At 45.1% G+C, this 14,915-nt stretch overlaps 1 protein-coding gene across 14 annotated transcripts in view; it reads left to right on the top strand.

Moving 5' to 3' along the window:
* WDR27 (WD repeat domain 27) overlaps positions 1 to 14,915 on the top strand; it is a 251,268-nt gene that overhangs the window by 25,744 nt on the left and 210,609 nt on the right. For 10 of the 14 annotated variants that reach the window (XR_010134419.1, XM_063708010.1, XM_055391692.2 and 7 more), the window contains 7 exons: positions 4,015 to 4,156; positions 5,725 to 5,849; positions 8,317 to 8,430; positions 9,225 to 9,276; positions 10,857 to 10,927; positions 12,005 to 12,125; positions 13,666 to 13,786. Coding sequence is in view for 13 of the 14 variants with exons in the window: in XM_063708010.1 (XP_063564080.1) it covers positions 4,015 to 4,156; positions 5,725 to 5,849; positions 8,317 to 8,430; positions 9,225 to 9,276; positions 10,857 to 10,927; positions 12,005 to 12,125; positions 13,666 to 13,786 (746 nt within the window). In the remaining variant the exon portion in view is untranslated. The remainder of the gene's footprint in view (positions 1 to 4,014; positions 4,157 to 5,724; positions 5,850 to 8,316; positions 8,431 to 9,224; positions 9,277 to 10,856; positions 10,928 to 12,004; positions 12,126 to 13,665; positions 13,787 to 14,915) is intronic. The other 4 variants (XM_063708008.1, XM_055391696.2, XM_055391695.2 and 1 more) reach the window with 2 other exon arrangements.

The raw sequence follows: 14,915 nt of genomic DNA, 5'->3' as shown, positions 1-14,915 counted from the left end.
GTTAGGTTGGAAAGTAAGCCACGTTATATAGGGTTAAATAAAATCCTCTGATGAGACTTTATGGTTTTTAGTGTGTGAATCCTTAAGCCCCTTAGATAGGAATTTGGACAGGAGAAGAAAAAGGTCAGAGTTTAGTCCTGAGTATAACAAAATACCTGAGACTGGGTAATTTATAAAGAAAAGAGATTTAATTGGCTCATGGTTCTGCAGGCTGCATAAGTGAGGACTAAACTCTGATTTTTTATCTTGCCCAAATTCCTACCTAAGGGGCCTAGGGAGTCATGCCCTACAAACCATAAATTCTGATTAGATGGGTTTTATTTGACCCCGTATATCATGACTTACTTTTCATTCTGACTCTGGCATAACATTATGAGATAAGGAAAAAATATTCAACCCCAAAATATGTTTCCTTGCCATACCTTGAAATTGCCCTGCAAAGTCTCTTGTGGAAAAATCCATGTTCTATAGAGAATCCCCTTTCCCCTTTGTTTTCCTTCATTCCTTCCCAGATCCAGGAGATAATCGAGTAAGAGCCAGGTACCCTTTTAAGTCCGATAAGAAAAATTTTACAGCCTGCTGTCTCTGAAGTCTGTCTGAGAGCTTCCTCCACAATAAAACATGGTATCCACAATCCTTTATCTTAACCTGAACATTCCTTTCTATCGATCTCAGATCTTTAGATAAACTCAACCAATTGTCAACCAGAAAATGTTTAAATTTACCTATAGCCTGGAAGCCCCCGCTTTGAGTTGTCCCACCTTTCTGAACGAAACCAATGTATTTCTTAAGTGTGTTTGATTGATGTCTCATGCCTCCCTAAAGTACATAAAACCAAGCTGTACCCCAACCACCTTGGGTACATGTTCTCAGGACCTCCTGAGGGCTGTGTCATGGACCATGGTCACTCATATTTGGCTCAGAATAAATCTCTTAAAATATTTTACAAAGTTCGACTCTTTTGTTGACACAAGCATGGCACCAACAAATGCTTGGCTTCTGGTGAGGGTCTCAGGAACCTTACAATCATGGTGGAAGGCAAAGGGGAAACAGGCATATCATATGGCAAAAACAGGAGCAAGGCGTGGGGGGAGGTACCACACACTTTTCAATGACCAGATCTCATGAGAACTCACCATGGTGAGGATGGCACCATGCCATGAGGGATCTGCCCCCATGACCCATACACCTCCCAGCAGGCCCTACCGCCAACACTGGGGATTACATCTCAACGTGGGATTTGGAGGGTGTCAGGCCTCTGAGCCCAAGCTCGGCCATCGTATCGCCTGTGACCTGCATGTACACATCCTGATGGCTGGTTCCTGCCTTAACTGATGACATTCCACCACAAAAGAAGTGAAAATGGCCTGTTCCTGCCTTAACTGATGACATTGTCTTGTGAAATTCCTTCTCCTGGCTCATCCCTGCTCAAAAGCTCCCCCACTGAGTACTTTGTGACCCCTACTCCTGCCTGCCAGAGAACAACTCCCCTTTTTCCTTTACCTACCCAAATCCTATAAAACCCCACCCCATCGCCCTTTGCTAACTCTCTTTTCGGACTCAGCCCGCCTGCACCCAGGTGATTAAAAGCTTTATTGCTCACACAAAGCCTGTTTGGTGGTCTCTTCACATGGACACGCATGAAAGAGGGGACATCCAAACTTTATCATTGGGGTTCTACGGGTTTATGGTTTTCATCAAAATTTGGAAAATTTTCAGCCATTATTTCTTCAAATATTCCCCTCCTCCCAAACGTTGTGGACCCTGCTTACATGTATGTCAGGTCACGTGAAGTTTCCCACAGCTCACTGATACTCTTTCATGGTTATGAATGTATTTTTTCTCTCTTTCATTTTTATATAGCTTCTATTGCTTTGTCTTTAAATTTACCAATCTTTTCCTCAGCAACATCTAATATGCAGTTCATCCCACTAAGTGTTTTTTAAAATTTTATCTAATTCTAGTTTTCATCTCCAGAAGTTAGGTTTGGGACTTTTAAATATCTTCTATGCCTCTACTTAACTTTTGAACATATGGAAAATGTTTTAATAATGGTTTGAATGTTCTTGTCTAGTAATTCTAACATTTGGATCAGTTTTAGTTTGGTTTCAAGTCTTATCTGGATGACTTGTAGGCATCGCATTTCTCTATTCTTTATTTTTCTTTGTTTTTGACTAAATGGTCTTGTCTCCTTGAATACCTGGTTGTTTTTTAGATTGCTGGATTTTGTATGTGAAAAAAAAGTATAGCTGATTTGATACTCTGGATTCTTAGGTTCTTCCAAATCAAATTTATGTTAGCTTCTGGTAGCCAGTCATGCTCAGGGCACTGGCAGTCCTAGATTACCTTAAGCCAGTCAGGTGTTAAGTCAATTCATAACTGGGTGTCAGTTCTTATGAGGGTTGTTTTATTTACAGTTCATCTTTACTCCTTGGATTTTGTCTTTTTTGGGGTTCCCATTCTAAGCCTAGGGGGTTTAGCAGCATGCCCATCCCTCTCACCTTAGTAGATTGTATTCTAGGCAGACATTTACTTAAAATCCATTCATATTTCTTTACGGGAAAAAATTGTACAGTTATCAACATTAAGGCAATCAGCTGTATCACAAAATTACTTTGTAATATGACAGAAATCTTTTCCCTTCTCCCAATATGATAGTTCTGTTTGTGTCCCTGAAGATGACTCATTTAATTACACCATTTTTGTGCCCTTAGCCCCTTGAATCTCAGCTCCTCAGCTGCCTTTAGTGGAATTGTCAGAAAATTGTCTTTATAGTAGATATCTTTATGGGACAAGTGACCCCAGCATCTGGGGTCACTTCCCTCAGTTTTTTTCTTCCCTATTTATAATCTTGTTACCATAATTCTTCAACGACCTGGTTGCTTTCTGATGTCTTCAAAATGTGTGTCTCTCTGTGTGTATATGTATATGTGTGTATGTTTGTATATATATATGTGTGTGTATGTGTGTGTGTATATATGTATATTTAATTTTGTCCAGTTTTTCTTGTAATTCTCATCAGTAGGATTGGTACTGATGAGGTGACGTATCCTGCCTTTACTAGAAGTGGAATTCTCCAGTGATATCTCTCATATTAAACTGCCTGTTGTCTATTTAACATCGCCTTGTAAGCATCTCAACTTACTATGGACCCCCAGTCCCATCCCATTTTCCCTTTGTATTTTGTTCTTGAGACATTGTTCACCTAGGTTTTTAACCTCAAACCCTATCCCTTTGCTTTTGTTTTTCCCTCCATCCCTCCATATCCGTTGGTCACGGAATCTTCAGTCACCATCTCCTCTGCATCTCCATCATCACTGTCTTTCTTAGTCCAGGCCTTTATTGGATTTCCCTTGAGTGTTTCATGCATTCCCGTCTGTCTCTCCAGCCCAGTATACCCCCAACACTCGTCTGCTCCATACTCGTAGCAATGTTTTGTTCCTGGAAAACAAATCTAGTCACTGTATTATTCGGACTGTGCATTTTTTGTTGGATTTTAATTTCCTAGAGTGCTATCAACACTCCTTGTGTAGTTGCCAAGGTCCCCACACCTGGGCCTCACCTTTCTCCAGCCTCCTCTCACTCCTTTGCTTGTCCCAGCAGTTTCTTACCCATGCCTTGTTTTCGCAGGGACCTCAATGCTCCCCTCCTCTTGTCCACCCCTCATTCCTCTCCTTATTCTTCAGTTTTCAGCTCAGCTGTTACCTCTTCTGGCATGTGGTGGAGACATGTTCTATATTTGATTAACTAATAAGTGATAAAGAAATGGAAGAACGAGGTAACCTGTATCTTTTTATTAGTGTGTGTGACAGTGAGTAGCAGTGAAATGGTTAACTTGAGAGAATAATTTAGTAGTACATAGCAGGGATTTTAACAAATGAATTAACAATGAATATGTAAGATAAATGTATTTGAAAAACTCAATCTTTTAATTTCTTAGGTTTGAAGTTATGTTGTTATACTCTTATTTTTAAATGTCTGTGATCTGTGTTTTATTTTTGTTAATTTTCCCAGCTTCTAATCCTACGAGGACACCATCAGCCAATTACTGCTATGGCTTTTGGAAATAAAGTGAACCCACTTCTAATCTGCTCAGCATCACTGGATTATGTTATAATGTGGAATCTGGATGAATGTAGAGAGAAAGTACTTCAAGGTAAATGAAAATCTAAAACATGTTTTTAAAAACCTGCAAAAGGAATAACTCATCCTTCAGTATACTTGGTACCACCCAAGGGGTGTTTCCCTTGGGTAACAGCAATCCCTCGGGGGGGTTGGGATAATTTTGTACTCTCTTTACCTTGAACCCAGGCATGCAAGCAGGTGCCTTATATGGGAAGGGCCCCAGGCCATTCAGACTTACTGACCTTTGCTGTCTGTTACGCTGATCTTATAGGCTCATTGGTTTTGATCTTATGTCCCTTTTTATTTTAAGAACTGTCCATTTTGTATCAACCTGAAAACATGTAGGAAAGTTGAAATATTCTTTCCTTGCACAGCAAGGTGTCTTGAGCACCTGTAATATTTCAGGCTGGAGACACAGTGGTGAATAGGAAGGGCTTGGTCCCAAATCCTGTGGAAGTCACAGCTCAGAGTTTGAGAGAGACACCATGTAAGCCAGCGACTGAGTGGCTGTGAATTGTGAGTGTGCAGAGGAGAAGGCAGATGAGGCCAGGGCAGCGTGCACATGCATGGGGGCACTTTGAGAAGCAGGATCTCAGGGAGGGGCATGTGCGCTGAGGGTGAGGGTGAGAAGGGATGAATGTGCCAAGGCCCTGGGAAGAGTGAGAACCTGCCTGTATGCTTGGAGCATGCTGATGTTAGGAGAGTCTCATCTGAGGAAGTCGAAAAGTTAGGTGGGGACCACATTAAGGAATTTGAGTTTTGTGCAATTATATAGAGAAGGTAGAGGATTACATTAAAACATAAATGCAAAGAGACTATAAATCTATGTATTCTATGTAGGGACATGAGCACATGTCCCTCTCTAGACTGGGTGGCTGTGGGACATGAACATGTGTGTCTGTCTAGGCTCCGGGTGCCTGTGGGACATGAGCACGTGTCTCTGTCTAGACTTGGTGGCTGTGGGACATGAGCACATGTGGTCTCTCACAGGCTCTGGGTGGAGTATATCTGCATTTTGCTGGTGCTAGGTCCATGGTACACACTAGGACCAGATGACCTTGCCCGCCATTTTTTCTTTCACCTGTGTGGATTTGCATGACGGGCTCTGCATCAGGCTGCAGCTGCTGCCCATGTTGTCCGGGTCTTGGGAACCTCCTGGCTGCTTGTGGGTGTCCTGACATTGCTTAGTCCCTGGAGGCCTGGGTTGGATAGGCCCCTACTCCTTTCCTTCCAATCAATGTTAGCTGAACCTAGACATGAGGGTGGACATGGGGTTGGATGTGGGTGAGAAGCATCGAAACATGCAGTTTGATGTGCATGACTCTCACTGCACGGGTACTGCAGCCTCCAGAGAAAGGCATCTTCGTGTTTCGATGCTGAGAGAGTCTCTGCAGGGAAGTGCTGCATTCCCCAGGTTTTCAGAAGACTTCTGTATATCCAGTATTTTTGATATTCTTAAAGAATCAAAATCACATCAAAGCTCATTGTCATTCTCTCAGTAATTTTAGAATAGAGGGTTACATTCTCAGTACTTTTCTCAGATTAATGTAATGCTGAATGCATTTGGTAAACTGGCACTAATGGTGAAACTCACTCTAGGGCTGGTCCCTCGAGGGACTGTCATGGGCTCGCTTTTGGGAAAGGTGCTGTGTTTACAGTTGAGCCCGGATGATCATGTTGTTGCCGTGTGTGCTGGAAACAAAATATTCATGCTGGATATTGAGGTAAGATTGAAATTCATGTGGATTTCACGGAAGGGTTTAGCTGATGGGGCCTCCCAGGTTCTGGGACCTTGCCCAGCGGTCTTTTCTTTTTTTCTGTACTCCTTTTTTTTTAAGCTATATCTTCAATTTAGTTTACTTTTATAAAATCATATCTTTATCTTGCAATTGGAAAACCACTGGTATCAGATAGCAATATTTATATAAATATTAAAACTCTTTATGGAATCTGGGTGTCAGGTATGACTTTAGAGAAACATGTTCTGCAAAACTTTTATTTCTCAGATATTCCCTGATTGTAGGCATCCTTCCTAGCATAGCGCTTTTGTTTATATCTTTTATCAAAATGTTCTTTTCATCAAGAATCAGACTTTTCGCACCAGGGTTAGTTTAAGGAAATGTGTCACCTCTTCCTGCCTGTGTGATTTCGACCTCGCGTGTGACTAGAACAGTCAGCTGCCCCATTGCAATGTTAGAAAGCAGTGTTAGAAATCAGGAAGTGGGAATCTAAGGGAACACGAAGGAGGACTTTTGTTTCCTCTGAATTGTTGCTCTGCCCAAGCCTGATTTTGTAGGTGACCCCAGGCCTGGGGTCATTTTGTCAACATGGCTCACAAAGCTGTTGGCCTGCATAGCTTTTCTTTTGATAGCCACTTAATAAACGTAGGCAAGGAAGGATGTTTGGCATGGAATGTGAATTGGTTCTCATGGGCCTCATGTGTAATAGGCGTTTTGGGAGAGAAGACATTTATGTCTTCCAACTATTTTTGGACTAATTATGAAATTAAGGCTCATAAATTTAAAAAGTTCACATCATGAGTTAAGCCACAGAGAGATGATGGGAAGTATCTAGGAGTTAGGTAAAGGGCTTCACACTATTTCTAGTCTGTCTGTGAAAGCTTTCTGGATATGTTGGTGTTTGAGCTGTAAGTATTTCATGTTTTGTTGTAAACATCCTGTGATAGATTAACATTAGGCCACCCCACCATTTATAACAAAACTACCATTAATGTGCAAAGAATTAACATTGTTGTGTCAGGAAAAGGAAAACCAAAGTGAATTAGGAAGAAGCAGAAAACTGTTAGTGTTTGAAGGAAGATACTGGGTCCCAGATGGAGAGAACAATCAGCCTGGGGTCAGGTTGGAGCCACACCCCTGAGTCGGGCACATAGCAGGTGAGTAAGCAGGTGCCTGCTGCAGATGTGTGTGCAGCCTGTGAGATCCTCCCCATGCTTCCTTAGCAGCAGGCGTGTCAATTGAAAGACACTTCACTCAGGGAGAATGACTTTCAGACATGAGGAATGGTTGTCACGTGAGTCCGTGAAGCGCTCACATTCTTTTAACAGCATACTCAGCAAGTCAGCAGTTTATACTATTTGATTTTAAAGATTTCAAATGAATACTGAGCACTTCCTGGTAAAAGGCACTTTTTAATCAACATAAAATGTCAAAAGGAAATAACTTAAATATTTTTCAGGATATAATGTTATTCATATCATAGACAATGGACTAACTTTATTTTATAGAAACTGGAGAAAATGGAAATGTATATTTCATAACACTCAGTGTCATAACTCTCCCTATTCCTACACAGGTTATAGTCTTGCCTTTTATTTTTAACAATCTGATGGTAACTGGCATAATATACTCAGTATTCTAAGTTGTATTTATTGATGGCGATATGTTGTATTACTAAAGAAAGTCTTCCAGAGTTAAATGTCTATTTGTAAGTTAAGTCACCATATATATACATGTTTAGTTTTTCTGCATGTATATTAAGGGATATTTGTCTTATTTAAATGGAGTGCTGTAAAATTCAAGAACAGTGCCCAGCACTTCGTGCCTGGAGTTCCCTGGGGATATTCTCAGGGCGATGACTGACCGTTAGGAACCCCCGATGCTCTCACTACTCCATTCCTCAGTCATGCTGTTCAAGCCTGATTTCCATATAAACGGGAAGCCCTGTGTGTCTCCAGCTTGTGACGCTGACTTCTGGGGTGCTGTCTTGGCTGTCGGAGGTTTTAGGGACTTGAGGAGGAAAGGGTAACTCATGAGCGCCTATTGCCGCACCGTCTTGTCTTGTAGGTGGAGAACAGATGCTGAGGGATTGGGAACGCAGAGCAGTACATTCTGAGTTACAGGCAGGGAGCCTCAGGGCAGATGCATGGGGCAGCCGGTGGGGAGACAGGATTCCTGAGGAGACACCAGCTTCCTAATTCGCTCAGGGTTAGCTCCAGTCAGTGTTGTCTTTTAACACTGCTGAGACTGTGCCTGTCGCCTGAGCTTTCCTCTTAGCTCAGACACCTGACTTTTCACCCTTGGTTTATATACGGAGGATTCCAGCTTGAACAGAGGAATAATTTGGGCTTTATTTTAATAGCAGTGATTTTCTGTGACATACATAGAACGTCTTGATGTTAATAACCGCCACAAAGTCCCACCACCGACCTTCCTGCACACATTCTCTCAGACTCAGGCTGTCCGGGCCGAGCTGCAGGGCCACCTGGGCCCGGTGACTGCGGTGGAGTTCTGTCCCTGGCGATCAGGCACCCTCATCTCGGCGTCCGAGGACAGAGGCTTTAAGGTGAGGGATGGACGCTGGACGGCGTTCCCGCATGGCACGCGCTGTGGAAAGAGCTGTGGTGACGGGAGCTGTGCGGTTGCTTCACGGCCACGGCCGCCTGAGTGATGTTGTTTCTACCCCACTTCTGCAAGGCGCCCGCTATCCTGATTTCCACAGAAACGCCAAGCCCGGATGTTTTGCCGGGGCCGCTGGCTGGGCTTGGATTCCTGACAGGACGGTTCTGCGGCCCCGGATTTCCCACAACTGCATTCAGGGCCTGGGAGCGCCCAGGCACGAATTCTTCTCCACCGCATTCCCAGGCCCAGAGCAGAAGAGCCAGTCCCAGGGTGTGGAGGGTTCAGTCACCACAAAATGAGGCTCTAGAAGAAAATGGAATGCGAATTCAGTTTTTATCCAGCTGACATCAGTGTGCGCCTGACAGTGTAGACCTGTCCAGCGAGTGTGCACCTGACCTGACAGGGTGTAGACTGCTACAGTTTCCGCTTGGTGCCTCTATCTTGGCAGCCTTGACCAAGTGCCTGGGAACTGTTTTTCACCTTGTTTCATTTTTGTTTCCAATTCTTCAAATCCACCAGGGTTTTATTTATGGAAGTGATGTTTTTTTTTTCTTTTTGATTCTGACATATTTTATTGTGTTACTACATTTTTATTATTTTTGTGCTCATTTTATTGTTTTCTGTTTTAGATAACCATTTATGTTGTCTAATCTGATATTGAATAGGACTGTTAGCTTCACCTGTTGCAATAATGGCAACGTTGTTACCTCTTCTAAAGAATCCTGTGTTTATCCAAAGGTCTGGGACCATTGTACAGGATCATTAATATACAGTTCATCTGTGTTATCAGGTAAATTTAAAACTTTCATGTTTCCTGTGAATAGGTTGTGTGTAACCCACTTTTTCTAGAGCATATTACAGGGCATAAGATGGAGCTGGGACATTCGAGTGGATCTGAATGAGGCAATCTCAGACTTACAGCCCTTCACTCCCGTCCACACAGGGAAAGGATTCACTTAACAGTGAATGTCCTTGATGTTTTTCACTTAAAATTAAATGCATGCTTGGAGTCTGGGCCTTTCTGTTTTGGAGGAGTAAAGCACGTTTGCTGTCAGATAAAATGCCTGAGCACCCAGGGAAGTCGAGCCCTCTGCTCTCTGTAGAAACACGTCCCAGAATCAGCAGTGTTGGTAGGGCCAGGACTGCCCTGTCCATCCAGCGTGAGCATGGGCGTGCGCCACACCTGGCCTCATGGTCAGGTCCTGAGCACGTGTGCAGCTCGTGAATGCCAGGGTCCTTGCGTTCTTCCCTCAGATGGCTTTCTGTTGGTAAAGGAAGCTGGCACACGGCCACACAGATACAGCATTGATGGTGCAGGCGTCCGCGGAGCACGGCATAAGGAGCGGTCTGCGACACCCCAGCACCTCTCCCGTGCAGCCCCTGTGCTTGTCCTCCTGGCATCTCAGGGCACTGGTTTCCTGCATTCGCTTTGCTCCCCTTGTGCACATTCTGTCTTCCCAGAAGAAGAGAGTTAGGGAATTAAAAGGAGAGCGTTCTTCCGTGCGATAAGGGACATGAAAATACCACTTAAAGCATATACAGATACTTTGGTGACCTGGTAGAGTTATTGTTATATCTTCTCAAAGATTTAACATTCTTTCTGAGGTTAATGTATCCATGTGTATGTAGACTGTGGTGCTGTAATGACTTAAAAACATTGCTTTCTGTCAGGGTGAAGCACATTTCTTGGAAGTACGTTGGAATCTTTTTTCTGAAATTAATTATATGGAATTACTGTTTGGTTGCCAAGAACAATGATACACTTGATCTTTGATTTCATTTATAGTTTAATTAGGATATGTAGTATTTTTCAATATTCATTTATCTAGTGCTCCTAAATTACTGACAGTTTAGAGTAAGTTTTAAATGAAATGACATCCTAGGCAACAATTTTTTTTTTAAGGAAACAAGACATCCATTTACTTGCTGTTTTCATCACTAAGTCCATAATTTTATTATTTCTGGCTGACTCAGGAATCCTTCCGCTCCAAGTGCAACGTCGATTAAACGGCAGTGCTGCCCTCCCTCTAGGCTATAAAGCAGCCGGAGCTGGGCCGTGGATTAAGCCCACCAGGCCTTCTGTCGGGAGGTGGGATGGGATTCCTCGGGACCCATCTGTGGTGGACTCGCCGGGCGTCCTTTTGGGGTGATGTCCCCAGCCTTCCTTGTGTTTATGGGGTTTTCAACATTTGTATTCATGTGCAAGTTTTACTTTTTGGTGAAGAAATTATTTTGGAATAGTTCAAACTTGACTAACAGAAATACTGTAAGTAAATATTACGTGTAAAGAGATAAGTAAAACTGACAGTTCTCGGGTTAATTGGTACCAGGCACTTACAAAGCTAAATTTTCCGATATTCCTTTCACCAGCATATCCTCTTCTCAGTTTATTCATTGATGCAGAAAGCAGGCAGCTGGTCACCGGGTGTGCTGACGGCCAGGTGAGACAGCCACAGAGTTAAGTTCCAGTTCCCAGACATGCCTGAATGTGAGCTTGTACACAAAGGTCTTTGTCTTCATGCTACTTTGTATTTTCCTGCGATTTGAAAAAACCTGTCCACCTCAGTGCTGAGAACGTGACCTTCTGTGGGTCTCAGTGTCACTGTGGGTTCAATATGGTCCTGGGCCCCCTGGTCTGCGGAGGAGCTGGGTCTGCATGTCCCAGAGCTCCATGCGTGGTTCTGGAGTGCAGCAAAAGTGAGGGCCACTCACGTGACCCTGAAAACCTGATGAGAAGAGGGCTGTGAGCAGACGTCCCCCGCTCCCACGGGTGCTGCCCGCGCCCCGGAGAGGCGCCCTGGACGGCTCCTATGTGGCATCCCCCGTGCCTGCATGCTGCCCGTGCCCCGGAGAGGCGCCCTGGACGGCTCCTGTGTGGCATCCCCCGTGCCCGCACGCTGCCCGCGCCCCGGAGAGGCGCCCTGGACGGCTCCTGTGTGGCATCCCCCGTGCTCCTTGTGCTCCCCTTTCCTGTCAGCTTTACACACTGTTGAAAAACCTGAAGATATTGGCCTTTTTCAAAACATTTTTTAGGTGAGCATTTTAAGTTCATTTCACAAAGCCTGGATAAAGTTGCTGTTTTTATAATTTGAAAAAGATAATTTTGAAAACTTAGATTTTTTTTTTTCCTTTTGACAAAGTTGACCGCTGTTGCCCTTGTCTTTTCACCCAGGGCATGTGAGACGTGCTCTTGGCTGTGAAGCTGTGGGGTGTGTGCAGAGAGCCTGGGGCCTGGGGTTCCCGGAGGAGCATCTTGGGGAGGCCTGCACAGTAGGATCCTGCCTGTGTGCCCTGGGCTGATGTGCCAGCCGTGTGAAAGTGCTCTGACACTGTGGGCCGTACGGAGGGCCTCCAGGGGGGATGTTGAAGGCAGGAGACAGCTGTGCCAGGAGCTTCTGCAGGCTGTGGAGGGCACGTCCTGTGACGTGTCTGCCCTCACTGCACCACCTCTGGTGTTGCTGCTTCTGCGTCAGGACCCTTGCTGCAGCGCCATGTCTGCATATTCTTTGCTTTTGTAGCTTTGGATCTTCAGTTTGATGGATGGACACCATTATCGTCGTGTGGCACGGGTTGACCTAAGGAAGAAGACAGAGACTTTCTCCACAAGAAGGGTTAAGTCTGGGCTGTGCAGCCAGCCAGGTGGGTTGCTCAGACCCTCCCTCAGGCCTCCCACTTGGCCCAGATCTTTCACCAGGTGCCATGTCAAGGGCCCTAGGTCACACAGCGGAGAGAGAGGTCCCAATGTAGGAGAAGCCAAGGGCTGCAACCTCAGAAAACCACTGAGGCCCTGCAGGTCATGTGAGGGGTGGGCCATCAGCAGACGGAGGCACCTGGTGTGGGTGGGGACGGGGGTGAGAGGCTTTGGTGAACAGAAGAGCAGAGGCACCAAGGCAGCAGCTTTGCAGCTATGGGTTGCTTTCCTGCAGTGGGTGACCAAGGAGGGCAGGTCATGCTGATCAGAAAGGTACACTGCATGACTCAGATGCCACCTGCACCTACCCAGCACCCTCCGCGTCCCCACCTGGCCTGTGAATCTCAGACGCCACCTACACCTGCCCAGCACCCTCACATCCTCACCTGGTCTCCTGTGCATCGCAGATGCCACCTGCACCCGCCCAGCACCCTCGTCCTCACCTGGTCTCCTGTGCATTGCAGATGCCACGTGCACCTACCCAGCAACCTTGTCCTCACCTGGTCTCTGGCTGTCCAGAGTTGCTTCCTGTTGACCACAGCTCTCCTCAGGTGCGCTTTTTATCTCCTGTACTGTCACAAAGGAGCTGACGCTCTCCTGGAAGAAAACGTTGATTTTACTTTTCAATCCGGGGGCCACCTCTTTCATTGGTGTGTGCAGCTGACGTTTCATATTACAGAAATCATCTCTGGGCTCACAGCCTACACTCTCTTCCTCATTCTGGTTACTCATTCTTTCTTTTAGGTTGTGTTTTTTTGTAGATGACTTTAAATTATTTCTTTTCATATTAGGTCTGAAATTACTTTTATCCAGTATACCAATTTTTTCCTGATGTTTTAAACCTTGGTTTTTGTTATTTATTTGATAGTATCTACTGCTGAAGGAAATCTTAAACTTAGTTTTAGGAAATATGAAGTTAAGTTCTTTCCATTGATTATCTCCTCTTTCCCACTCCCTTGCTCTGGTTCTGTACTTGAAGTTGCATCGCTCCCAGGTAGCATCATGCTGGGCGTTACCTTAGTGCTTTCCTCAACACGTGATCTGAGTGACTCTGTGGTGCACATGCATCATGCTGGGTGTTAACCTTAGTGCTTTCCTTGACACGTGATCTGAGTTACTCCGTGGTGCACGCGCGTCATGCTGGGTGTTACCCTAGTGCTTTCCTCAACACGTGATCCGAATGCTCCGCGGTGCACACGCGTCATGCTGGGTGTTACCTTAGTGCTTTCCTCGACACATGATCCGAGTGACTCCGTGGTGCACACGCGTCATACTGGGTGTTACTTTAGTGCTTTCCTCGACATGTGATCCGAATGCTCCGCGGTGCACGTGCATCATGCTGGGTGTTACTTTAGTGCTTTCCTCGACACGTGATCTTACTTCACGGTGCACATTCACTGCAGCATCTCTGTGTGGCAGTCCTCAGCCTTTAAACTTGACGGATGCATTTAAGTTCACTTCTTAGATTGTCAATAATTCTGTCCCTAGAAGAAAGCCAGCTTCCCTCTACAAGTGCTCTGGGAAAAGGAGAGCAGGTTGAAGTAACATTTCCTGTACTGAGACTTGCACCCTGCGATCTCTCACTCATCCCAAATTCTGCATGTGGATGGTAAGTATCAAAAACTTTGCCTATGCCACATAAAGGAAACCTCTTAAATTCCTTAGACGAACATTAGGTTCATTTTCTAAGAATGACTGAGATAAAACCAAATTATTTTGGTCTCTGATTATTAGTAACCTCATTCTTGGGATTGCATGTTTTCAATCTTAAAGTTGGTAAACTTGGGCAATGATACGTAAGTGTCTTTAATAAAAGGAATTGGATGATTTTTAAGTTTATTACCAAAGTCTAGGCAGATCTTTGCCTCTGTGATACAACTTTTTCTTTAGAAAGAGGAAATGGTGATTGGAATGGGCTAGACTTTCCCATCTACCGCTGTGCTGTACGTTACACATTTAAAGTTAACCCCAGACTAATTTTATTTATTTCTGTGCTCAGTAGAAATATTATTACATATTTGGCAACATGAGGAAGTACTGTTTAACTGTGATTCAAGAATATATTACAATTATGTTTACTTCTCCTCCCCAAAATGCTTGAGATTAGGGGGCAACCTTGCTTTGAATGGCCTTGGCCGTTGCTTGTCTGTGTCTCTGTGCGGAGCTGCCCCTGGAGCAGAATATTCCCTGCTTGGTCCAAACCACAGAGAGGAAGCAGGGTGGGCATGGAGGCTGGACACGGTGCTCCCGGTGGGTGCATGGACCTGAGGCACTTTGAGGCTTCCCTGTCTTACCTCGAGCAGAGGGAGCCCTCAGAGCTAAGCCGGAGCCACATGACCCATTCTGGTGATGATGGTCGTTGGGTGAACCGTGGGCTGGTGCTGATGAATGCCCAGGAGGAGCCCAGGGTGCTGCCTGGGGCGGAGCTGGAGAGGGGAGGTCTGGAAAGCAGGTTCCAGCTGGGGGCCTTTGCCAAGTCCATGTCCAGCCTCCCTGGAGATGGCTTCTCAGTGTATTAACAGACCCCGTTGGCATTGGTATTAACTCTGCCGCCTCGGGCCAGCTACTTTCCTCCTGGAGTTGGTTCCTTATTCACAGAGGTGCGCAGCTTGTGTGGCCTTCAAGTCTAGTCACTCGGAGGCTACCTGAGCAGTGTTCTTGGCCCAGGCACTGGCACCGACCTTTTCTGTAACCTTAGAAGAAAATAGAAACCACAGAGGTCAGAGCGAGCATCTTCA

This window comes from Gorilla gorilla, chromosome 5, assembly GCF_029281585.2.
Source record: "Gorilla gorilla gorilla isolate KB3781 chromosome 5, NHGRI_mGorGor1-v2.1_pri, whole genome shotgun sequence".
NCBI classification, from domain to species: domain Eukaryota; kingdom Metazoa; phylum Chordata; class Mammalia; order Primates; family Hominidae; genus Gorilla; species Gorilla gorilla.
Note: the sequence above shows the minus strand (reverse complement) of the source record. Positions and strands in the feature narration are given on the sequence as shown.